Source organism: Rhinatrema bivittatum, chromosome 6 (genome assembly GCF_901001135.1).
Source record: "Rhinatrema bivittatum chromosome 6, aRhiBiv1.1, whole genome shotgun sequence".
In the NCBI taxonomy this organism is placed as follows: Eukaryota; Metazoa; Chordata; class Amphibia; order Gymnophiona; family Rhinatrematidae; genus Rhinatrema; species Rhinatrema bivittatum.
In genome coordinates, this window is record NC_042620.1 from 160,663,742 (window position 1) to 160,687,976 (window position 24,235).

At 45.7% G+C, this 24,235-nt stretch overlaps 1 protein-coding gene across 3 annotated transcripts in view; it reads left to right on the plus strand.

Moving 5' to 3' along the window:
• The window catches only part of STAT1 (signal transducer and activator of transcription 1), a 167,647-nt gene that overhangs the window by 14,627 nt on the left and 128,785 nt on the right, over window positions 1-24,235 (plus strand). For all 3 annotated transcript variants that reach the window (XM_029606088.1, XM_029606091.1, XM_029606089.1), the window contains exons 2-4: window positions 6,897-6,949; window positions 12,968-13,100; window positions 16,734-16,881. In XM_029606088.1, coding sequence (XP_029461948.1) covers window positions 12,973-13,100; window positions 16,734-16,881 — 276 coding nt within the window. In that variant the 5' untranslated portion in view covers window positions 6,897-6,949; window positions 12,968-12,972. The remainder of the gene's footprint in view (window positions 1-6,896; window positions 6,950-12,967; window positions 13,101-16,733; window positions 16,882-24,235) is intronic.

The window sequence follows — 24,235 nt, forward strand, 5'->3', positions numbered from 1 at the left end:
AGCAGATGCCATTGACACGCATTGGCGCAATTACTCAAAGCCTGGTGCTGCCGACAAAGCCAAAGAAGCACATAACTGGTCATAAACGGCCCAAAGAACCATCACCTCTCCCGGTAGTAGACTCTGAACAAGATGGCTCTCAGGCAGCCCCTCTTCTTTGGGTGTCCTTTCGGGACTACTATCTACAGTCTCTCGATGCCTTATTGATACTGGACTTCGCCCTCACAAAGTCGTACCACCTGCAGTGCACCCCAGGAGCCCAGGTGCTACTTCAATACTGGCTGCCCTACCGCTTTGGAAGCCTTGCCACCCACACCTTTCACTTCGGGGTTAGCTTCACAGGCTATATTGCAATTAATGACTATACTGTCACAATTCCTACAATCGGTAGAGCAAACACATCAGCCACAACTGCCTATTCCATCCGAAATACCGTGGGTTCCAGAGGACCCTTCTATCCCCGGCCCATCTCCAAAAGATCCACCACAGAGGTCTACATCACCAATGGAAGATATTTTAGACACATCTTCCTCAGGAGACTCATCCACAGGCTATCCATCATACCCAGCTGAGGTCCTGCCTGAACCCGCCTCTCCACCAGAAGACCTTACCTATTCCCAATTCTTGGAAAAGGTGGGCTTGCTGTTAAATGTCGAATCAAGAAAACTACCAGATCCCCGTCAAGAGATGTTGGGGATCCTAAAAGTATTTGACAATCCCATTGAACCTATAGCACTTCTGCAACATTTGGTGCTAACTATGGTTATGGAGAAAACATGGGACATCTCTCTCTCTCTCTCTCTCTCTCTCTCACCGACGTCGAAGAAAATAGACCTCAAATACCGTATGAGAGACTCCCCTTTTACTCAACAGTTCAGGTACCACATTACTCTATAGTAATTGAATCTGCAATGCAAAAGGAGAGGAAGTCTAGACTGCACTCGAACACTCCACCAGTTCGAGATACAAAATCCCTGGATGATTTCGCAAAGAAAGCATTTCAGTCCAGCATGCTAAATGTGAAAATTCAGAATCGCCAGTTTTTCATTGCACACTATCTATTTGAAAACCTACAGGCTCTAAAGCCTTATCTACAACAGGGATCCTCAGACTCCAGTCTACCCACCGAATATTATAACATGGAAGAAGGTCTCAGACACCTTCTTCGCTCCGTTTATGAAGGTTTTGAGATTTCTTTGAAAACCTCAGCAAATGCAGCGAGGAGGCTCGCATGGCTCAGATTCAGTGCCATCAAGGACGACGTACATAACAGATTAGCAAATCTTCCATGCTGTCCTGATAACCTGTTTGGCGACAAGGTTATGGATACAGTAACAAAAATAAAGGATCAAAAGACAGCAGTGCTATCACTGACATCTCCGCACCAGCCTTCATCATATAGACGGTAATACTCTTCTTACCGGAAGGTCAGATATTCTAGGAACTACAAACCATACTCTTATTACAGACCTCCACCATACTAACCTGCTAGACAGCAGCCTTACCAGCCGCAGGGACCGCAACAGTGCCCCAGAGCCCCTCGACAGTCCCGTCCACAAACAGATCCTCAACCCTCAAAGACCCAGCAGGGTTTTTAGAAATACCCTCACCACCAGCTCAGACATCTTGGGTAGGAGGCAGATTGTCTAAGTTCCTTCCAGCCTGGGACAACATCACGTCCGACCAATGGGTCCTCACTATAATAAAAGAGGGTTACTTTCTCCATTTCACATCCCTCCCAACCCTCCCACACTTAGTTCCTCCGAAACATCAAACAGCACATCGGGGACCTCTCCTTCGGGAAATCAAGTTGCTCCTCCAACAAAGGTGCATTCGGGAATTACCTTCCCCATAATCTCATCACAGGTTCTATTCACGGTACTTCCTTATTCCCAAGAAGTCAGGAGGTCTACGTTCAATCTTGGACCTATATGCGCTTAACAAATACCTCCACAAAGAGAAATTCAAAATAACTTCTCTCAAAACCATTCTCCCCTTTCTTCAACCCAACAATTGGATGTGTTCACTGGACTTGAAGGATGCATATGCCCACATACCAATGCATCCCAATTCCTGGTGTTACCTGTGCTTCCAGATGGACTACAAACATTTCCAGTACAAAGTATTTCCATTTGGCCTATCCTCTGCCCCCTAGAGTATTCACCAAATGTCTAGCAGTAGCGGTAGCACACCTCCGTCGACAGAGGGTGCAAATATTTCCTTACCTGGATGACTGGTTTATAGTAGCACCCAACCAGTCTCTTCTACGGGACAATCTGATTCACACCAAGTCTTGCCTCGACAATCTAGGTCTACTGATCAATTACGAAAAGTCAAACCTACAGCCAATGCAAACCCTACAGTTCATCGGAGCCTATATAGATACCATTCAAGACAAAGCATTCCTGACACACCCACGAGCATTAGCTCTCTTCACGCTGTCTTCAGTCCTACTACACAGTACGACTGTTCCAGCCCGCCAAATCCTTAGTGTTCTAGGACACATGGCAGCATCTATCTATGTCTGAAACATCAATGGACCCAGTTCCTTCACCCATTGTCTACCCCCATCAGAATAACGGTCAGCATGAAGAAAGACCTACAATGGTGGCTAATCCAATCAACACTAACGGGATCACCTCTACGGCTTCCTCGACATCAAATAATACTCACCACAGATGCCTCTCCCAAGGGATGGAGAGCTCATCTGGACAATTTTCAAACTCATGGACTTTTGTCCACCACGGAAAGCAATCAACATATAAACCTTCTGGAACTTCGAGATGTATGAAACGCCTTTCGACCCTTCAAAGAATCCCTGCATGAGAAGATGGTGATGATTCACACAGACAAACAAGTCACAATGTTTTACATAAACAAAGAAAGAGGGTCAGGTTTTTGGAACCTCTGCAGAGAAGCAGTCTGGATTCTGGAATGGGCCCATGACAGGTCTATCTCCCTGCAAGCAACTTACCCGGAATCAGCAATTCCAGAGCAGACAAACTGAGCAGAATATTTCACCCCCACGAATGGGAACTACATCAGGAGGTAATGCAGTACATTTTTTTTCCACTTGGGGTCTTCCCTGCAATGAACGTTTCGCGACAGAGTGCAACAAGAAAGTAGACAAGTTTTGCTCAGAGTATCCAAGCCCACATTGACTAGTTCAGGACACGTTCCTCATAAACTGGTCACGAGGTCTTCTGTACATGTTCCCTCCGATACCACTCATCTCTCGCAAGGTCCAAAGATGCATCAAGAATGAGGCAGATTTGATTCTCATTGCCCCAGCATGGCCAAGACAACCATGGTATAGTTACTTGATACAATTGTTAATTCTCAGTCCGAGCTTCCCTAGGCAGCAGCCCTCAGTTACTTATCCAGGAGAATGGATCGCTACTTCATCCACTCCATTCCTCACTACACCTCACGGCATGGAGATTGAAAGGCTCTTTTTACAAAACTTGAATATCTCCCCTCCTCTCCAGGACATACTAGTCTTCTCCAGGAAACCATCCACTAGACTCAGCTACCAACGAAAATGGTCATGCTACGCTTCCTGGTGCTCAGCTGCTGGTATGGACTCACTCACTTGCCCACCAGAACATCTCCTGGCCTATCTCCATCTACTCTACAGCGAAGGCCTAGCCACTGTCTCACTCTGAGTACATGTAAGTGCCATAGCAGCTTACCATACTCCCCTAAACGGGAAGCCTATATCATGTCATTCTCTTGTCTCCAGATTCATGAAAGGGGTCTAATGCTTACATCCCCTGACAAAGAAACCGCCAGTGCTGTGGGTCTCAACATAGTCCTCGAGAAACTCATGCTACCCCGTTTCGAACCATTGGACACTTGTCATCTAAGATATCTTTCTTGGAAAGTGCTCTTCTTAACTGCCCTCACATCAGCAAAGTGTATCAGTGAACTACAAGCCTTGGTTCACTACCTCCTTATTTACAATTTTACCATGACAAAGTTACACTATGCACCCACCCCAATTTTCTGCCAAAGGTAGTTTCAGTTTTTCACATTAACCAAACCATCACTTTACCCACTTTCCATCCAAAACCTCACATGAATGACAATGACCGTAAAATTCACACACACTAGATTGTAAATGTGCTCTTGCTTATTACAAAAAACGCTCCCATTCATATAACAGACCCTCACAATTCTTCCTCTCTTTCAACCCTAATGCTCCAGGATGTCCAATATCAAAAAGAACTTTATCTTCCTGGATATCCAACTGCATACAAGTCTGCTATCAAAAGCGTTCAGAACAGCTATCTACAACACCTAAAGCACATGAAGTCCATGCAATGGCTGCTTCAGTTGCCCAGCATCCTGTTTCCAACAGAGGCCAAACCAGGCCACAAAAACCTGGCAATTACCCAAACACTAAGAAGATCCCATGCTACTGATGCAATTAATAGCAGTGGCTACTCCCTAAGTAAACTTGATTAATAGCAGTTAATGGACTTCTCCTCCAAGAACTTATCCAAACCTTTTTTGAACCCAGCTACACTAACTGCACTAACCACATCCTCTGGTAACAAATTCCAGAGCTTTATTGTGCGTTGAGTGAAAAAGAATTTTCTCCGAATAGTCTTAAATGTGTTATCTCTCTATCTCATCATTTTTTTTTTCCATAAAATTCATTGGTGGCCACTTAACTGAGGTGCTTTTAATATGATATGTTGGTTCCCTAAACATCAATGAGGTACATCAGTTTTGACTAAAGTAACTTATGACCATTTAACCTAATGTTATATGAAGGAAATATTTCATTTTATTGCTGTGGTTTTAGCAGTCAATAAGATTTGCAATCTGTTAGGGCAAGGCCCTAGATCCTTTAATACCTGCTTTAATACCTTCTACATCTTTCAAAATCTGGCCTTAAAACCAGTACTGTTGGGATTCACCTCATTCCATTTGGCACTTCTCATCGTCATGTAGGAAGAAGTCACATTTCTGCACATTCTGTAATAGTCTGCTTCATGCCAGACTTGTTTAAATTGAAGCATCTTTATTTTTATGTATTTATTTAACATGTTTTGTATACCGTCATTCGGTTTTGTCATCACAATGGTTTACAAGAAAAATATTAGGACAAAGTGATATTAGGGTTTTAACAGAGAGTATCATAGTTGAAAAAGTTAGGTAACATCTTGCAGTGTCTGGCAATATAAGTTCAAACACCTGACTAGGTCCTAATGACTTAACCATCTCATTCCAGATTTCATCATAATAGGGTGGGGCTTTCTACTCCCATGTTTTTGCCTAAAGTGATGTTGAATTTCCACCTTCATTGGTCACTCATCCTTCCAACAATTTTCCTTAGACCTCCTCTCCATAAAGGTGGAAAGACCATAGAGTTTTCTTGCTGGGGTGTACTCCAACCTGTAGAAAGTCCACCTAACGTTGTTTCTTCTTTGTTCTAACAGGCCTGGGAATGTGATAATGAAATGCATCATTTCTAACTGGATAGCAAATTGCATCTCATTCTGTTACACCCAGGCAGGTCTGACCTTAGAGGGTCATGTCAAGACCCATAATCATAGTATCTGTACAGCACTGCATATATCTAATAGTGCTTTAAAAGTGATAACCGTAGGAGATTTGTAAGATTGTGGTGTGGCATTCAGTCTCATACATTCACGTCTCATTATTGCCTGGACAAAGCTTCCCAGCTGGATAGTAGATTTGGGCCGTCTGTTCTCCATGGTATCTTTGAGGGGTACAGCCCAACTCCATCTTTTCTTTTATTATTCTCCATCCTTAACCTTTTTCATTAAAAGAGGGTTTGTCCCAACAAAATGTTTCCTGCCCATTGGCAGTTTGTGTTTCCTTTTTTTGTTGATCTCCAAACACAACAAGCCAGTGAAAGTTGATGGAAAAACTGAATTATATACAGAATATACTTTCACAAAATATTTAAATTATTTTAATTGCCACAATTAGATCTTGCAACTCTATAACATGGAGGAAAAGACCTCAGGATTTGAGAAAGTCTAGTCAAAAAAAGCTTAAGAACTTCAAACACACATTCCAATCATTGGTCATAAAAACCTCCAAACTTCTTTTGTTCAACTCCAAAAAATATTTTTAGGAAAATTTTCTATATGTGTAAACCTTATCTTATAACAACATCCGTTTCAGTCAAAGTTTAATGTGGAAATGAGGGGAGCTTCTGGGCCAGCAAAGGAAGTACCATGCTTGGGCAGTGAAAGGCGTTTTTGCTGTTTCCAGAAAACTCTGGAGGAATCCATTGCTTTGGTGCTAAGCGCAGTCTTATGGTCTATGCGTGTGTCTTCAGATGACACCTGTTACAGGTAAGCCACTTCCCTATTTTTGCCAATGCCACTGTGCACTAGAAGAGTGAAAACCCATTTCAGTATTCCTTTATGTAGAGCAGGTGTGCTGAAACCGGTCCTACAGGGGGGGGGGGCCTGTAGGACCGTTTGAGCAACCCTGATGTAGAGAACATACAGGGCTGGATTTAGGGCAATTGGCACCCAGGGTGAAAAGCGCTTGCCCAACTAATGGCCCCCCTCCCCCCGATCCTCTCTTTGGCCATGGCAGGATGGGATCCACCAAGGCCACACGATTCTTCTTTGGCTGTGGTGGGATGGGATCCACTGTAGCTATGCTGGGCCTCTTCTCCTCTGTCCCTGCAGTGCTCAGGGCGACTACCCGCCTCACACACACCCCTAAAACTGTCCCTGAGGATGTAAACCAATTTCCCTCAGGAGGAGAGAAGTGTACAAACTAGTAAATGTGTAACATGAAACAAGTCGTGGTTTATATATTTACTCTGCTTTCTTTGTGTATGTGTTTGAAAGACAAAATAATGCGTTTGCTAATTTTTTCCTTCATTTTATTTTTATGAACAGAAACAAATTAAAGACGAATTTTACAAGGTGGTGTTGCCGTAAATAAAAACAAGGTAAGCGTTAATACAAATAAAATGTGGAGTGACTTTGGAGAACTGAGTATGACTGAACTCTGAAGGAAACTGTATGCTGCTTGGTATTTCATGTTTACATATTTTGTTTCGTTTTTAATAATGGACTCCTCTGCTTCCTTGTCTTACTTTAAAACTACCTTTGATATCTGTATAAAAATCTCTTGGGAATCATCTGCCTTTTTGTTGTTCAAAAGGCTGTTGTTTTACAGGTCTACCTTAAAGGCTCCATAACCCCTCATTAATTCACATGGTTAGCAGTGATCTTGGTTGTGCCAGCTAGGAGAACATTTCACTGCAGGAATGGCTGGGAACCTGTTATATTAGGGCATTGCTCAAACTTGACTTAATATGAATGGCATGAAATAAGTCACTCGGTGAAAAAAACTCAAGTCCAGCAGACTGCTTGAAGAAACATATAAGAACATAAGAAATGTCATACTGAGTCAGACCGAGGGTCCATCAAGCCTCAGTATCATGTTTCAAAAGTAGCAGATCCAGGTCACAAGTGCTTCTGGTGGCACCAGACTGGCCTAGGAGACCATGGTATGCAGATCGGCGAAGGCTCCTGGTGGACCTCCCCCTCTGATTTCTAGCACACAGGGATCTGCTGCGGCAGGGGCCTGCTCTTCATGAAGATCAGACTCAATTTTGTCTTACGTTATGGCCCTTGAGAAGACTTAGTTGCTGTAGCGTGGATATTTTACTAAGGTGATTGCCACCTTACTACGAGCAAGAAAGTTCTCCACTTCCTTATCCTATGTGTGGGTTTGGTAAGTGTTTGAAGCTAGATGTGAAGACCCTACTCATTTTGGAATTTTTGCAGGATGGATTGAATAAAGGGTTGCCCTTAATTCCTTAAAGGTACAAGTAGCGGCTTGATGATCCCTTGTTGGCTCATCCAGATGTGGCCTGTTTTTTGAAAGGAGGGAAACATCTTCATCCTCCTTTGCTGTTACAGTACCCTTGTGGGGTCTTATTCTGGTTTTGGATTTCTTGGTGGGCCCTACATTTCGATCGATGCATATCATGTCCTTGCGGTTACTGATCTTAAAAACTATGTTTCTCGTGGCAATTTGTTTGGCATGTAGAATATCCATGCTGCAAGACCTGTCTTGCCGGGAGCCGTTCCTCCAAGTGACTCCAGGAGCAATACAGCTGTGTACTGTTCCTTCCTTTCTATCAAAAGTGGTCTCAGATTTTCTCTTGAATCAGTCTATTTTCCTGCTGTCTCTGGATAGAAAAATGGATGTGAAGGACTATTGCATGTTGTGTTCCTTGGATGTTAAGAGTCATACCGTGAGATATCTGGAGGTTTCTAGACCTCTCAGGAAGACAGATTGCCTGTTTGTCTTTCAAGTTGGTAGTAAATAGGGCAAGCCAGCATTGCGGGCTACAATAGCTCGCTGGATTAAGGAGGTAGTCATGGCCGTGTATGTGGATGCTGGTCAGCCCTTGCCTAGTCAGGTTGGGGCTCATTCCACTAGGGCTCAGGCAGTGTCATGGGTGTAAGTTAGATTGTTGTCTCCTGTCAACATTTGCCGAGCTGTGATGTCTTCCTCTTTACACTCCTTTTCCAGGATTGTTTAAAAAAAAAAAAAAATTGGCCCTATGGTTAAGACTATTTTTTCTATGTGCATCACTTTGCATGACATTTCATCTGCCATCTGTATGCCCAGTTCCCGATATTTATATATTTTATTTAAAAAGCTTTCCTGTTCCACCTATTCAGGACAAGTAGTTCTGGGTGGATTACAATAAAGTGCAAGATGACCATCAAGATAAATAACGAGTACAAAAATTGTTGCCGCATCAGTGCGGGCTGCAGTTCCTCACAGTTTCTCGGGTTTTAATGGCCGTGAATCATTTCATCTTGATAATGCATTCTTCCTGTTCATACCCCCAGATCAGTCCAGATTCCTGGGTTTTGCCTCCTTGCCAGCAGATGGAGACAGAAGAAGAGCTTTACTGACACTACTACTTAACCTAGAGTGCCACCTGCAGCCCCTCAGTATTTCTGTGTCTCCAGCAGATGGTAGAAGTTTAAAACCTGCAGTCTGAAGTTTAAAAAAAAAAAAAAAAAAAAAAGAGGAAGATGGATTTATTTCAGGAGCTTCCTCCTAGGTGTTAGGTTCCTGGTGTGGTCCATCCTCCCTGGTGAGGTGGACGAGGAGGGGTTTGGTGATCCTTGATGCTGGCTCGTCCCTGCATATTGAGGGAGGGTTTCGAATAGCTGGTGGTCCAGTTCCTTTGATCTCTCCCCCCCCCCCCCCACCCCGGAGATCAGGTCAATCTGGCACAGGGGATGGAATTGGAAATCCAGGATTGGGTGATAGGGGCCAGCAACGCCAGTCTCTCCAATTGGGGAGCAGTGTGTCAGGGCCAGACTGCTTAGAGCCAATGGTCAAAGAAGGAGGCATCATGGTCTTATCAATCAGTTAGTCAAGAGTGGTGCGCTTAGTCTTGATTTCCTTTCTGCCATGGTTACAAGGTCGGGCAGTGCAAGTTGTATTGGACAATGCAATAACAGTGGCTTATATCAGCTGACAGAGACCAAAAGTCAGATGGTTTCTAAGTAGACTCACTTGTTGGTTCACTGAGCGAAGCAGCACCTGGCAGTATCTCACATAGTTAGGGTGGTCAACGTGCAGGCGGATTTTCTCAACAGGCAAAAGTTGCACCCCGGAGAATGGGAGCTGTCAAACAAAGCAATGCATCTAATTTGGGCCAGGTGGAGAACACTTTGCATGCTCTTGATGGTGTCAAGACAAAATGCCAAAGTTTCTATGGTCACAGGCAGCAGAAAGAATTGATGTTCTGATGGTGCCATGGCCACCGGTGATTCTTCTTTATATCTTCCCCATGGCCGTTGCTAGGCAGGGTGCTACAGGGCATAGAGAGACACCTATGATTCTCATGGCTCTGGAATGACCATGTCTGCTACTGTTTGCGGACCTAGGAAACTTGGAGATGGACATTCTGTTAAGGTTCAGACACCTTCCAAGAAAGTTGTGCCAGGGTCCCATATTTGCGGATCAGGTGGATCACTTCTGTCTTGTGGCTTTGTTTTTTAGAGGAACTGCTTGAGATAGAAGTCAATTCCACCTTACTGCAAGCGGACAGCTGTCCACATCCTTGGCATAAGTTAGGGTGTGGAGGAGTTTTGAGGCTTGGTATGTTGAACAGGGCATTCAACTTACTTGGGCTTCAATTTTCCGTACCTTGACCTTTTTACAGAAAGGTCTAGTGAGGGTTCTAAGCTATCATTTCCTTTGGGTACAGGTGGTGGCTTTAGGCTGTCTTTGTGGTAAGGTGCAGGGAGTGTCCCTGGCCTCGCATCTGGCTGTGACTTTGTTTTTTTCGAGGGGCAAAATACTTGTGGTCCCCAATGCTGAAGGTGTGTCCCCTCATGGAATCTTAGGACTAGATTCATTAAATTGCGATGTGTCTTCACAGGAGGCTTCCCACTATTGTGGGGGATGTAGCGCCGACAGTGGGCCCTTCCCCCAAAAACACATTGCAGCTCCATGGTGTGTTTTGTGTCAAGGCAAAACATTGCAACACAAAAAAAATGTGACAAGCAGGGGATTGGGTGGCCCCAATCCCACGGGACCACCATCATCTTAAAGGACCGCTGACTGTGCAAGAAATTACCTGTGCCCAAATGAGGAGGTAGAGCCAGGTGTCCTTGCTGACTCCCGTTTCAACCTTGGGTGCCATTTGAGGCGACCCCCGACTCCCCAAAAATAAATAAGTACAGTAAGCACACGGCAGCGGCTTCCCCAGCCCCCCCTCCCCAAATGAGCAACCAGAGACCTCCTTACATTTAATGGATTCTGCATTGAGGATGGGAGCACCCTTGCACCCATCCCGGTCTGCGCCATTTTCCAAAATGGTGCCGACCCCCACCTTGCCCCAGCCATGTGAATGTGGTAAGGTTCGGGGATCGGACTTAGGGGCTTGCTCATTGTGGGGGGGGGGGCACCTCGACTGGTGGCCCTGGGTTGAAATGAGGGTCAGCAGTGACTCCCGCTCAACCTCACCATTTGGCTGTGGGCTTTTTTTTTTTTTTAAATTATTTATATTTTTTTCCCTACCGCTTTAAATGTACGGTGGGACCTGCATTAGGGTCCTGGGCCTCCTTTGTCGCATTTAACACATGCCAGGGAGGTGTAGTTATTTTGTTACGGCTGATCACGTTCTCGGTCGGCCGTGATAACATATTACCATAAAATTGTCTAGAAATGATCTTCTTTGCATACATTTGCATTATTCATGCAATCAAAGAAGATCCTTGTAATAGGGGAGGGGATCTGGGCGGGGACATATAAAATATCGCTTATAGCATGCTGAAATAGTGCACTATTGCGCGATATCACGTGATATAGACAAGTTAGACCCATTTAATGCGCAGTCAGGCCCTAACGTAGAATGATAAATGACCCTGTTAATTTGGTAATGAGGGTGTTATGTGAGGCTTCATTCGCGTCATTGTGGAGGACTACGCTAAAGGATTTAAGGCTGAAAGCGGAGTTGGTTTTTTTTTTGTTTGTTTTTTTTATTTTGGGTGGTGATTTGCTCAGCCAGAAGAATTTCAGAGCTTCAGATGTTGTCTTGTAGAGATCACTTTCTTCAGATTACGGAGAATGGGGTGGCCTTGCAAAAGGTGCCCTCATTTCTGCTGAAGGTTTGTTTTGTTCTTTCATCTTAGTCAAAACAGTGGAACTTCCCAACCTTTCCGAATTTGGATTCATCTGTGCCGCACGCGAAGGAACTTCGTGTGTTGGATATGCGGCAGGGGTTGTTAAGGTATCTCTAAGTTACTAATGGTTTCCGGAGATCGGTTCGTAGTTTTGTGCTTTGGAATGGGCCAAGAAAGGGGTGCAGGGCATCCAAGGCTACTACTGTGAGGTGGCTTAAGGACATGTTAGCTTGGCATATATTTGTAAAGGCCATCCAGGGTCAGAGGGTCCAAGGGCTCACCAGACTCTGGCGCAGGCAACCTCATGGACCAAATCGGCTGTTTTCTTCACAATAAATATGTCGGGTGGCTACTTGGAAGAAGTTACACATTTTCTCCAGACATTATCGCTTGGATGTCTGGGATTCAGACTCTGATGGGTTTGTAGAGAGTGTATTGTGAGTGGGGCTATCACATTCCCGCCTATCGTAGGGGAGCTTGGGTACATCCCAGGCATCTGGACTCATCTGGGTTATGAACAGGAAAGGAAAATGTGTTCTCACCTGACATGGCAGTTTGTTTGGTTATATGATCTTCTGCTTAATGTTCTTGGAATGAGTTTTCCATAGAGGCTCCGCCTTCTGGTCATTCAGGGGGGTTGAGAGTCTCAGTTATTGTTAGTTATTCTCGGCTTGGGTACATGTTATACTGAGGGACAGCAGGTGGTACTCTAAGTTAAGTAGCATTCAGGCCAATACAGTAGAACCCAAGGGAGAGCCGGCGCTCCGAGTGCACTCCTGTGCATGCGATTTAGTATGCAAATGAGGGCCCACGGTAAAAAGAGGCCCTAGGGATGCTCAATTTTGCCGGCGTCTGTTCTCAAACCCGCTGACAGCCACGGGTTCAGAAAACAGATGCCGGCATAATTGAGCGTCCGTCTTCCGACCCACAGGCCGGTTTAAATTTTTTTTTTTTTTTAAATTTTGGGGCCTCCGACTTAATATCGGCAGACTTAATATCCGACTTAATACCGGCAGAAATTAATGCTAGCCTTGTTGCGGGCGCCAGCATGTGGCAGGCGCTATTGTTTTCGGGGGTTGGACGCGCGTTTTTGACGCGCTATTACCCCCTTACTGGATAAGGGGTAAAGCTAGCGCATCGAAAACACGCGTCCAAACTCTGGCTAACTACTGTATCGGCCCGATTGTCAGTAAAGCTTTTCTTCACCATCTCCATCTGCTGGCAAGGAGTCTGGAACGATCTGTGGTATTCCAGGAACGAAAATTAGCAGATAAGAACCAATTTTCCTTTTTGTTTAGACAAGATGAATCAATGGTACCTGCTGCAGCAACTCGACTCCAAGTTTCTGGAACAAGTTCACCAACTTTATGATGATAGCTTCCCTATGGAGATCCGGCAGTACCTGGCACAGTGGCTGGAGAACCAGGATTGGTGAGAACAAGTTTTTATAAGTTGTCATAACTTTTTTTTTTTGTTTTCTGTTTTAACAAATCTGTCAAATTTAAATTAGTACAAATAAATGCCTGTTGTAGTTATGTGCATAGGAGATTTTCACAAAGTTATATTTGAACCAACATTAGGCATGTGAAGTTTTACAGAAGGGTTACTTTTTCCCCCACAGTTCACACACAATTTTCAGAGTGAAAGTATGCGCATAGTGTAGTTTAGAAAATTCTTGGGAAGCAGGCAAATAGATTTCCTCACACAAGTTACGTCTGCTCCTGGTATGGTGTAACTTGTGTGTGTGGATTTACAAGCATACTATTTAAAGTAAAAAATGTAGGTAAATCCCAACTTCACTCCCACAGAGCCCCTCTCTTTTTTTTCTGCATGCACACAAGTTTGCGCGGAAAATGAATTACGCGCCTGCTTTTTGCACGCAATATCGAGAAGTTTCTAACAGACCATTTATGTGTATAAAATTGTGTGTATATTTGGGGGGGGGGGGGGCAGGGGTTGCACATAAATATCTTTGAAAATTCCTTAAAGCAGCAGTGCTACCCACATTTGGGGGGAAAAAAATGTTTACCAGTTGTGGGGTACCTGGTGGTGGCACGGGTGAGAATCCTCTGGAGTTTATGGATTTTTTTTCTTCCTAAATCCCTCCAATCCTGAGCGGAGGGAACGCCCCAGTAGTTCTTTATACTTACCTTAAGGACTGTTCACCTGCTCATGATGAATTTTGAGCATTGCCATGACTCTGAGGCATCCCCTTAATTTTCAGGGCCATGGTTTTTTTTTGTGTTTGAAACCTGTTCCAGGGCAGGAGGCTTCCAGGGTGCCAGCGATCTTTGTGCAGATGTTTGGGCTTAATACCTTCCAGCCTGTCTTGTAATGCACGGCTCTGCAGGAATATTTTGGGGGAAAAAAGCTCCCAAGTCTGTTAAGGGGACAGTTTGCATCGGGCCAAAGACCGTGCATGCTTTTTTTTTTTTTTTTTTAACCTGTGGGGCTCTGCACCAATTTTCAAAGCCAAAGTATATGCTTTCACTTTGATGTTTTGGCCTCAGGTACAGGGTACATGTGATCACTTGCACCTGCTTTTTCTGTGGGTGCTTTTCTGCAGAAGAGTAGACATGAAGACTTGGACATGACATCCACGTGGGTGTCTTTCCTTTATGGCCCAAATGTGTCCCTGCAGCTAAACGTCACACATGGACTCAGCTGCCATTGGAAAGGGTGATTTAAAAAAAATAATACAAAAAAAAAAAGAGAGAGAAAAAAAAACCCCTCTTTTACCCACACAGATTATTTTTGAAAATTGTCCTCCTTGGTATCAATGCTTTCAAAATTTATGGGGAGATGAGTGACATCTGAAAATACTGTCCCAGGAAGCATGAAGGCAACAGCTTTCAGTTTGGTTCATCCACATTTCAGCTTGATGCTCTAGGTGCAGTATGGGATGAAGACAACAAGGGCTGACTAGTTTTAATGTGTGAGAGACGAGATCCCGATTTTTATCTCATGGTTCATTTTTGTGGTTGTGCTACTAAGGGGCCATATGCAGGCATATTTTAAAATATAGGTTTAGCAGCTGATTGCCTACCCTGGATAGAGCATTGATAAAAGCAGATGGAGAGAGAGGGTGCAGGATTGGTGGCCTAGGAAGTTCCCAGTTGAGCTTTCCTGCCTTCCAATAACTTGACTCCATGAGCAAGGACCTTTTTGAGGTTTAAGATATATAGCTTGCCTATCTGAGGGTTGTAAACCTGTTCAAGGCAGGTAACAAACAGAGTAACTTACTTGGAGGGCGGGGGATCAGGTACATAAATAACCATATGATATATTATAGTCAAAGTAATAATCAGCTTCCGGTCTGAAATTAATGCCAACAATCAGACCAATACAGCATTTTGCCTGTTAAGACCGTGCACTGGATTTCAACATACATTTTTAATGTTCAGGTGGTAACTTTTTTTTTTTTAGCTCCCAATGCAGCAAGCTAATGATGTGCTAATGCTTTGTGAATTTAAAATAAAAAATGTGTTACTTTATAAAATGTGCATTCTGCACAGGCCCAATGCACATTTTAACTCAGGAAGGGAGAGGGAGTCATCCGTGACAGGGAGAGATCGTGCAGTGGCAGCCACCGCCACTTATCCAGATAAGTACTGACTTATCCAGCAGATAAATAGCAGCAGCAATCCATGCCAGATAAGTACTGACTTTTTCCGGTAAGTGGCGGTGACTGCCAACACTTACCTAGATAAGTCATTACATAGCTGCAAAGTGTATTTGTCAATTTTTTTACTTTTTTTTTTTTTGTTGTTGTTTTTTAATGGGTTTTATTTGCCAACGCAGCAGTGCTGGAAACTTAACTTCATCTCTGACTTTGCAGTTAAGTTTCCAGCACTAAGAAAATCCTGGCTGGGCCTACGCACCTCTCTGCATCTGGGAGTAATGCTTAATGCCCTCACTTGCATGGGATTTCCATGCGAGGGCGCTAAGCAGTACTCCCATTTTAGAACACTCATTTTGTGAGCATAAAACTGCATCGGCAGTAAAATTTACATTCACAAAATGAGCGTTCAAATAGAGGCAAAACTGTGTATCTGCCTGAATGTGATTAGAAAAGCAGTTTGGTATATTGTCAAAATAACATCCATGGGGGTAGACCCAAAGGTCTTACCCACATGCTACAGAACCACGATCATTCATCATCCATCATAAATGTAGCTATGACTGAACATAACTTGCAAATGTTATAAGACCCCCTTGTTAATTTAAAAGCTTTTTATATTCCACCTTACTTGGACGTGTAGTTAGGGCCTTGTGTAATGAAGATATTTTCTTCGTTCTATGCCTGAGGAAAATATGGACTTGCAAGAAAAAGAGGAATTTTAGCTCTTTCGCCAGTTGCTTCAGGTTGAAAAGATACGATTAAAAAAAATTGTCCTGTTGCACTTCAGTAGCTTATCTATATGGTGGAGAGATTCCCCACCTTTGTATTGTGAGATCTGATGCAGTCCCACTGGCTTCTGGCAGACACATCAGAGAGGGTATTGCAGATGCTACCTATCTTGTTCTAAGCTGCTGGTGCATACCTAATATTAATACTGTACAACCTATACCCCAGAACTGGCACAGACTGTGTGTATGTGACTAGGTGCCCCCTCTTCAAATCAGAAACTTTCAAAGTGTCATGCATGCACACATAGCCTCCCTCTCTCTCACAAACTCACAAAGCTTACGTCTTACACACAGAACACCCACAACTCTTGCCTCTGACTCTCACGCTCCTATATTCTCACAAAATCGGCTTCTTGCTCTCTCACTCACTCACTCACACACAAGCACAAAGTCTTACATTCGCTTACCTACACAAACAGTTTGGAAATTTGCTTTCTGTATAAAGAACACTTTTGGAAGTTTTGCGTGCTCCATGGCATTCATCTTTCCAATTTTGTTGTCAGATGCATTGTTAAAGGTTTGGTTTTCTGACCTTCAAAACCTGAATGTCCAGGAATTCCACTTCCAGATTCTTAATTTTCTGTTCAGAAGGCTCTGGTATTTTCAGATTAGAAACATCGACAAGCGATCAAACCTCTTTGTGCCCTGTTCTAGGGAACACGCGTCAACCAATGTGTCCTTTGCCACCCTGCTATTCCACGACCTCCTCTCGCAGCTGGATGACCAGTACAGCCGGTTTGCATTGGAGACAAATAACTTTTTGCTGCAGCACAACATCCGGAAGAGCAAACGGAATCTGCAGGTACGTTCTCATTTTTAAATTTAAACTGAAAAAGGTTTTGATTAATTTTTCTTCCAACTCAAATGTAAAATGAACTTCAGTGAAAGAGTGTTTCTGCAGTTGAAGTCATTTAAAAAATGTAGAAGTTGGGCTGATAGTGGTGAAGAGGGTGAATGCCTTCCTCAGATAAGGGAGTGGATAGGGTTTGTAGTGTTTCTGGTACTTCTGTTTTTCCTCTCATACTTGCATGACAGCAGGAAACCCCTCCAGTGTACTTAACCATCATGAGAATAATATTTTGGGCCTTCTGGAAGCTTCTCTGAAATATTACCAAAGTTGAATTCTGAAAAGGAAATGTAACTACTAACCGTGTACTAGAAAAGTCTCTCAAAGCACAGCAAAGTCTCTCTAGAAAGGTAACAGTGGGAGAGAAATGCTTCAGAAAGGGGGAATTACTTGAGGATGCCACGGGGTAGATTTTAAAAGCCCTGCGCTTGTAAATCCTGCCGGATTTACGCGTGCAGGGCATTTGCATGCTGGCGTGCGCAAAGCCCCGGGAAGTGCGTAAGTCCTGGGGCTTCGTAAAAGGGGCGGGAGGGGGCATGTCGGGGGGGGGCGTGTCGGCAGGCCGGGGTGTATCCGGGGGCGGGTCCGGGGGCTTGGCGACGGTTCGGGGGCGAGCTGGGAGGGCGTTCCCGAGTCCCCCGGCACAGCCCGCAGTGCCGGGGGATGCCGAGGCGGCGCGCGCTAGTTACGCCTGCCTCAAGTAGCGAAACTTGCACAACAAAGGTGTGGGGGGGATTTAGGTAGGGCTGGGGGGTGGGTTAGATAGGGGAAGGTGGGGGGACGCGGAAGGAAAGTTCCGTCCGAGGCAGGCTGCGTGGCTCAGCGCGCGCCGACCCCGGATTTTATAAGATACGCGTGGCTACGCGCGTATCTTACAAAATCGGGCATACTTTTGTTTGCGCCGGTTGCGCGAACAAAAGTACGCGCGTGCGTACTTTTTTAAGATCTACCTCCATCTGTTTAAACCTTTTGGAGTCTGTAGCTTCCAATTTAACTTAAAGAATGCCTACCAAATAGGTGAACATGTTATGAGAACTGCAGCAAGAATAATCCTAATTCCCAAACATACCCAGATCAGTCCATACAAGTGGATTTATGCATCCCTACCAGCAGATAGAGGCAGAGAACAAAACTTTGGGACACTGCTATATAATCCAAAGTGCCACCTGAAGTCCCTCAGGTTTTCTGTCTCCAGCAGATGGTAGACGTGCAAAACCTGCAGTCCTGACTGAAAGTTTGGACATTAAAAATTTGGAGCAGCTCCTCAAGGTGTTAAGTTTGTGGGCCATCCCTTGAGTGGAGTCGGGTGAATAGGGGGGTTGGACACCCATGACTGTGCTAGTCTGTGGTACTGGAGTCTTAGATAGTCAAGGGACTGGCTCCGTCTGAGTCTCTGTGCTCTCCTCCTGTCAGCCGCTGCCTCGATAAAGGGAAGTAACCTTTTTTGTTCCTCTGTTTAGCTTTGGGTTAATTTTTTTTTTTTTTTTTTTTTTTTTAAACAAAAAAAGAGAAGTAGGGGGAAGTCAGCGTTCGTGTCAGCCAGGAGGTTTGATCAGCGGCACAGATCAGGGCAGTTAGCGGGAGCTGTCGAGGTCTGCAGGTGGAGGTGGGGCAAGTGCTGCGATTTGGTGTGTTTTCCCAGGTGGGGAAACTTTGTGCGGCTTGATTTTGGCACGTTCTTCAGCCTGCTGTGGCTCCGATGCATGCTGCTTGCGAGCGTACAGGCCTGACATGCTCTCTCGTGGTACAGCCTGTTCGTTAGAGGCGCGTTTTTGATCGCGCAGAGGTATGGCTACGTGGTGCCATGGCAACGAAACCATGTGTGGCTGTGTGCAGGGCCAGCCCTTCTCGATTCCCACTCCTTATGCACAGGCTGTGCTTCGGGAGTAGAGGGATCCTCCGCGGGGGGTGGTCGAAGTCAAAGAAGGCTTCCCGCAGTTTGCGAGCTGAACTGCAGTGCAGGGGGGAGTCCTCCCCTCCAGTAAGCAGTTCTCTCCCTCTTTCTCCTGCTGTGCAGGATGCTGAGGGTGACCATGAGGGAACGGATTCGGGACACTGTCTTCTTTCTCAGGGAGGGATGGACGATCTGGAGGATTTCTCCCCGGAGTTTGTCCTGCTACTTCACAGGTCCTTCCTGGCTAGGAAGTGTGTGGGAGTTAAGAGATCCAGGATGTGTTGTTCCAACTTCCCAAAAGACTGAGGATGGCATCCATGGGCGCTTTGGGGGATTTCCTGAAGTGCGTGGGGCTGCACCGTGCTGTAGTGAACGAAGACTCCAGGGACCTGGATGATTCGGGTGAGACGCTAGATCAGGTGTCACCGCAGGGGGCAGATCCGGGCGGGGTTCCTGATGGGGTCAGCTACTGGATCCTGATTTGAATAAGGATAATCCAGATCTCGATGAGACCATTCCGGAGGGGATGACCCTCGGGTGGTCCGGCTATTTAAGAAAGAGGAACTGCAGCCTCTCATTCCTCAAGTTTTGGAGGAATTGGGGGTTAAATGGACTCAGGAGGAGTCGGATAATGAAGGTGTCAATCCAGTCCTGGATGGACTGCAGGGTCCGCCTACAGCCTTTCCATTGCCTAAGAAGATACAGAAACTGATCAGCCGGGAGTGGGATTTCCCGGAGGCTGGCTTGAATGTCAGTAGAGCTATGGCGAAGCTCTATCTTTGGATGGAGGAACATTTGGAGTGCCTAAAGATGCTTAAGGTGGATGCAGCAGTCTCGGCTATGACCAAGAAGACCACGATTCCGTTTGCAGGTTCAGCTGCGCTTAAGGATGTGCAGGAACGCAAATTGGAGATTCAGTTGAAATGCATGTTTGAGGTGTCTGCCTTAAGCCTTCAAGTCGAGGTGTGTGCCATTATGATGCAGCGGGCCTGTTTATGCTGGATTCAGAAGGAGCAGGTGCCTAGCGGGACACTTGCTTCCGTCCAGTTGGCTCGGCTGGAAGCTGGAGATGCTTATGTGGTTGGTGCATGCCTCTGCCAGGAGAATGGTCGCAGCGATTTTGGCATGCCAGCTTCTTTGGTTATGCAATTGGTCGGTGGATATGTCGGCCAAGGCCCACATGTGTAATCTCCCCTTTAAGGCAAAATTGCAGTTCGGGGAGAAGCTGGATCAGCTGATGAAGTCCTTCAAAGAATCCAAGGGAAACAGGTTGCCCAAGGATGATAAGTTCAAAGAAAGTATTTCCACCGTGATCCTGGTTTTGGGATTCAAGGAGGTTTTATTCCGGAAGAGGGGCTGCAACCTCCTGGGTTGAAGCAATTTGTCAGGTCATCAGCAGCCCTTTTGGGACACCAGCAGATCCTCCAGATGTGGCTCCGGTCAGGGGACCGGAGGAGATAAGGCCTCGCAATGAAGCCAGGCCCGTTCACTTCTTGCTGGAAGCGGTAGGAGACCGGTTGTCCCGTTTTTACGAGGAGTGGAACAAGATCACTGTGGCCTGGTGGGTGCTGGAGGTGGTAAGAGAGGGCTACACCTTGGAATTTTTATGCCCAGTCAGGTCTTTCTGGAGTCCCCACTGCTTGTCTCGCAGCAATAGGGATGCAGTAGAACAGACTCTGCAAAGGTTGCTAAGCTTAGAGGCCATCACTCCGGTTCCACTGAGCAAACATGGATGGGGGAGGTACTCCATTTATTTCATGGTGCCAAAGAAGGAGGGCACTTTCTGCCCCATTTTGGATTTGCAAAAGGTAAATGTAGCCTTGCAAGTGTCACGTTTCTGGATGGAGATACTACATACCGTAATAGCAGTGGTCTGCAAAGGAGAATTCCACACGTCCCTGGATCTGACCGAAGCCTATCTGCATATTCCCATTCAGGAAGACCATCAGAAGTTTTTCCGTTTCATGGTGCTGGGACGACACTTCCAGTTTTGGGCTTTTCCCTTCAGGTTGGCTATGACTCCCCAAACCTTCACAAAGGTGATGGTAGTCATGGTGGCAGCCCTGAGACAGGAAAGACAGGGTGTTCCTGATGGCGGAGAGTTTGACAAAGTTGCAAGCACAAGTGAAGCAGCTCTTTAGTCTGTCAGTGCAGAAGGTCTGGGACTACCTACAAGTACTGGGCTCCATGACCTCGACATTGGATTTCGTTTCGTGGGCCTTTGCTCACATATGTCCTTTACAAAGAGAGCTGTTGTCCAGGTGGAATCTGTTATGGGGGAGTATCATCTGCCATTGCCTCTGCAAGGAGAATCCAGATCCAGTCTTTTGTGGTGGCTATCAAGGAGCAACCTGGAGAAAGTAGTGGACCTGGAGCCCCTGGACTGGGTGGTGGTCACCACAGATGCCAGCCTCAAGGGCTGGGGAGAGGTGTGCCTGGGGCGGTCTGCCAAGGGTCTTTGGTCAACGGCAGATGCATCCTGGTCAATCAATTGTCTGGAGACTGGCGATACACAGACCCCTGAAGGCATTCTTGCCGGTCGTCCGGGGATGGATGGAGTGTTTTCAGACAATGCAATGACAGTAGCGTTCATCAGTTGACAAGGGGGGATGAAGAGTCGCGCTGTTGCTCGGGAGACACAACTATTGTTTGTGTGAGCAGAGCGTCATCTCGAGGGGATTGTGGCCTCGCACGTTGCAAGAGTGGACAACATGCAGGCGGACTTGCTCAGCAGGCAACAGCTGGATCCCAGGGAGTGGGAACTGTCCCCGGAAGCCTGGAATCACATTTGTGCCAGGTGGGGTCTTCCTCAGTTGGATCTCATGGCAACGCAAGCCAGTGCAAAGATAGCAAGATTCTTCAGTCATCGAAGGGAGCCAGAGTCCGTAGGACTCAATGCCCTGGTATGCCCGTGGCCAACCAGGATTCTGCTGTATGTGTTTCCTCTGTGCCCACTCATTGGTTGAGTATTGAGGCACATCCAGGGAGCATGGTGCTAGTGGCGCCAGAGTGGCCTCGTCGTCCATGGTTCGCCGATCTGGTGTATCTGGCAATTGACGGGCCTCTGCGGTTGGCTCATTTGCCAGATCTACTGCGGCAAGAACCCATGTTTTCAGATTGGGAGGATCACTTTTGTCTTGTGACTTGGCTTTTGAAAGGTGTCAGTTGCGCCTGAAGGGTTATTTGGAACCAGTTATCTCCACTATGCTTCAGGCTAGGAGAACTTCTATGTCTTTGGCATGGATTTGGACCCGTTGTCGGTGGGAAATCCTCATATCTTGTCCTTTCTACAACAAGTCTTGTCCAAAGGCCTGGCCTATAATTTGCTGCGTCCAGGTTTCGGCCTTGGGTTGTCTTCGGGGCAAGCTCCGAGGAAGGTCTTTGGCTGCTCATCCCGATGTCGTGCGTTTTCTGAAGGGTGCTAAACATTTGCAGCCTCCGGTTCAGAAGGTGTATCTGAATTAGAACCTCAGTTTGGTCTTGCAGGATCTCTGCGGTGCACCCTTTGAACCCCTAAGACTGGCCTCTGTCAAGGATTTGACATTGAAGACGGTTTTCCTGTTGGCTATTTGTTTGGTCAGGCGGATTTCAGAGTTTCAGGCACTTTCTTTTCTGGGTATTGCGGAGGACAGGGTGACCTTACGTACGGTTCCCTCCTTTTTGCCGAAAATGGTGTCTTCCTTTCATGTGAATCAGACTGTGGAGCTGCTGGCCTTTCCGGATTGGTCGCGTGGGTCTCCTCAGGATAGGGATCTACATCTCTTGGATGTGCGTTGCACGCTGTTGCGTTTATTTAAAAGTCACTAATGGCTTTTGGAGGTTGGATCAGCTGTTTGTGGTGTTCAGTGGAACAAAAAGTGAAGAGAGAGCCTCTAAGGCTATGATTGCCAGATGGCTGAAGGAGACTATTTGTTTGGCCTATATCTGTAAGGGTCATGAAATTCCAACGGGTCTCAAGGCACATGCGACTCGGGCACAAGCAATCACCTGGGTGGAGTGTCAGTTGGTGTCTCCTCAGGAGATATGTAAGGCTGCACTGTGGTCTTCATTACATACTTTCACCAAGCATTACCATTTGTATGTTTTGAGCGCAGGAGGATGCGTCTTTTGGTGAGAGTGTGTTAAGAGTGGGACGTTTGGGTGTCTGCCCAGTATAGGGGTGCTTGGGTACATCCCACTTGTCTGGACTGATCTAGGTGTGTTCAGGAAAGGAAAATTTGATTCTTAACTGCTAATACCACAGATCAGTCCAGAGACCCACCTGTTCTTGCGACTGAAAGACACATCATATAGGGAAATTGGCTATCTGCTAATTTTCGTTCCTGTAATATCACAGATCAGTCCAGATAAGAGGGTTTATGTATCCCTACCAGCAGATGGAGGCAGAGAACAAAACTTTGAGGCACTGCTTTATTTATTTATTTATTTATTTATTTATTTAACAGTTTTTTTATACCGACATTAAAATACACATCATATCGGTTTACAGTTTAACAAAAGGTGGAAATTACAATAAAAACGGGGGGGGGGGGGGGGGGGTAAATACAGGACATCCAATAAATAATTTATAGGAAGCAGTAGAGAAATAGTTTACTAAAAGGAAACCAGAGAGGGTAAAATAAAGAACGAAACAGGCTATTCAAATAGGTAACAAAATTACAAAAAACACGGTGTGGCAGCTTATCATGAGGCAGTAGGCTGGAATCGATAGCCAGAAAGGGGGGCAGGAGTCGGCCGGAATTAGTCTGGGAAAGCCTGGTAGAAGAGCCAGGTCTTTAACATCTTGCGGAATTTACAGAGGTTTGGCTCTTGGCGGAGATTGAGAGGTAGATTATTCCATTGTGTTGGGCCAGCAATAGACAATGCACGAGCCCTTGTGGCTGTAAGTCTGGCTTTCTTAAGTGGGGGGACTAGTAGTGTAAAATTGCGGTTCATTCTAGTGGGTCTGGTGCGGTTCATTCTAGTGGGTAACTGAGAGTGCCAGCTGCAGTCACTCAGTATTGACCTGTACGCAAGCCAAGATTAGAAAATCATTCCCCTCTCCCAGGGTGAACTAGAAAACCAAGGATTGGATTCCCCTGAACTGGAAATCTACAAAACTCCAGCACCAACAATATCCTGTCAACTGCTTAACTCAACAAACTTAACTGTTGCAATTGGTAAGGAAAACTCTTCAATATCGAGCGAATGAGTACCAGGAATATCAGTCTTTCACCAGGGCATGGCACTACATTGATCACCCTTCCCAACGAGGTCAGGAGATGCCTCACTCACTGTATTGAACGAGTGCACTCCTCTTCCATCTTTGCCTGGATGAGCTAATCATCCAGGTATGGGTGAACCAACACCGTTCCCTTCTCAAGACCGCTGCTACCACCACTATCACCTTTGTGAAGGTTTGAAGAACTGTGGCCA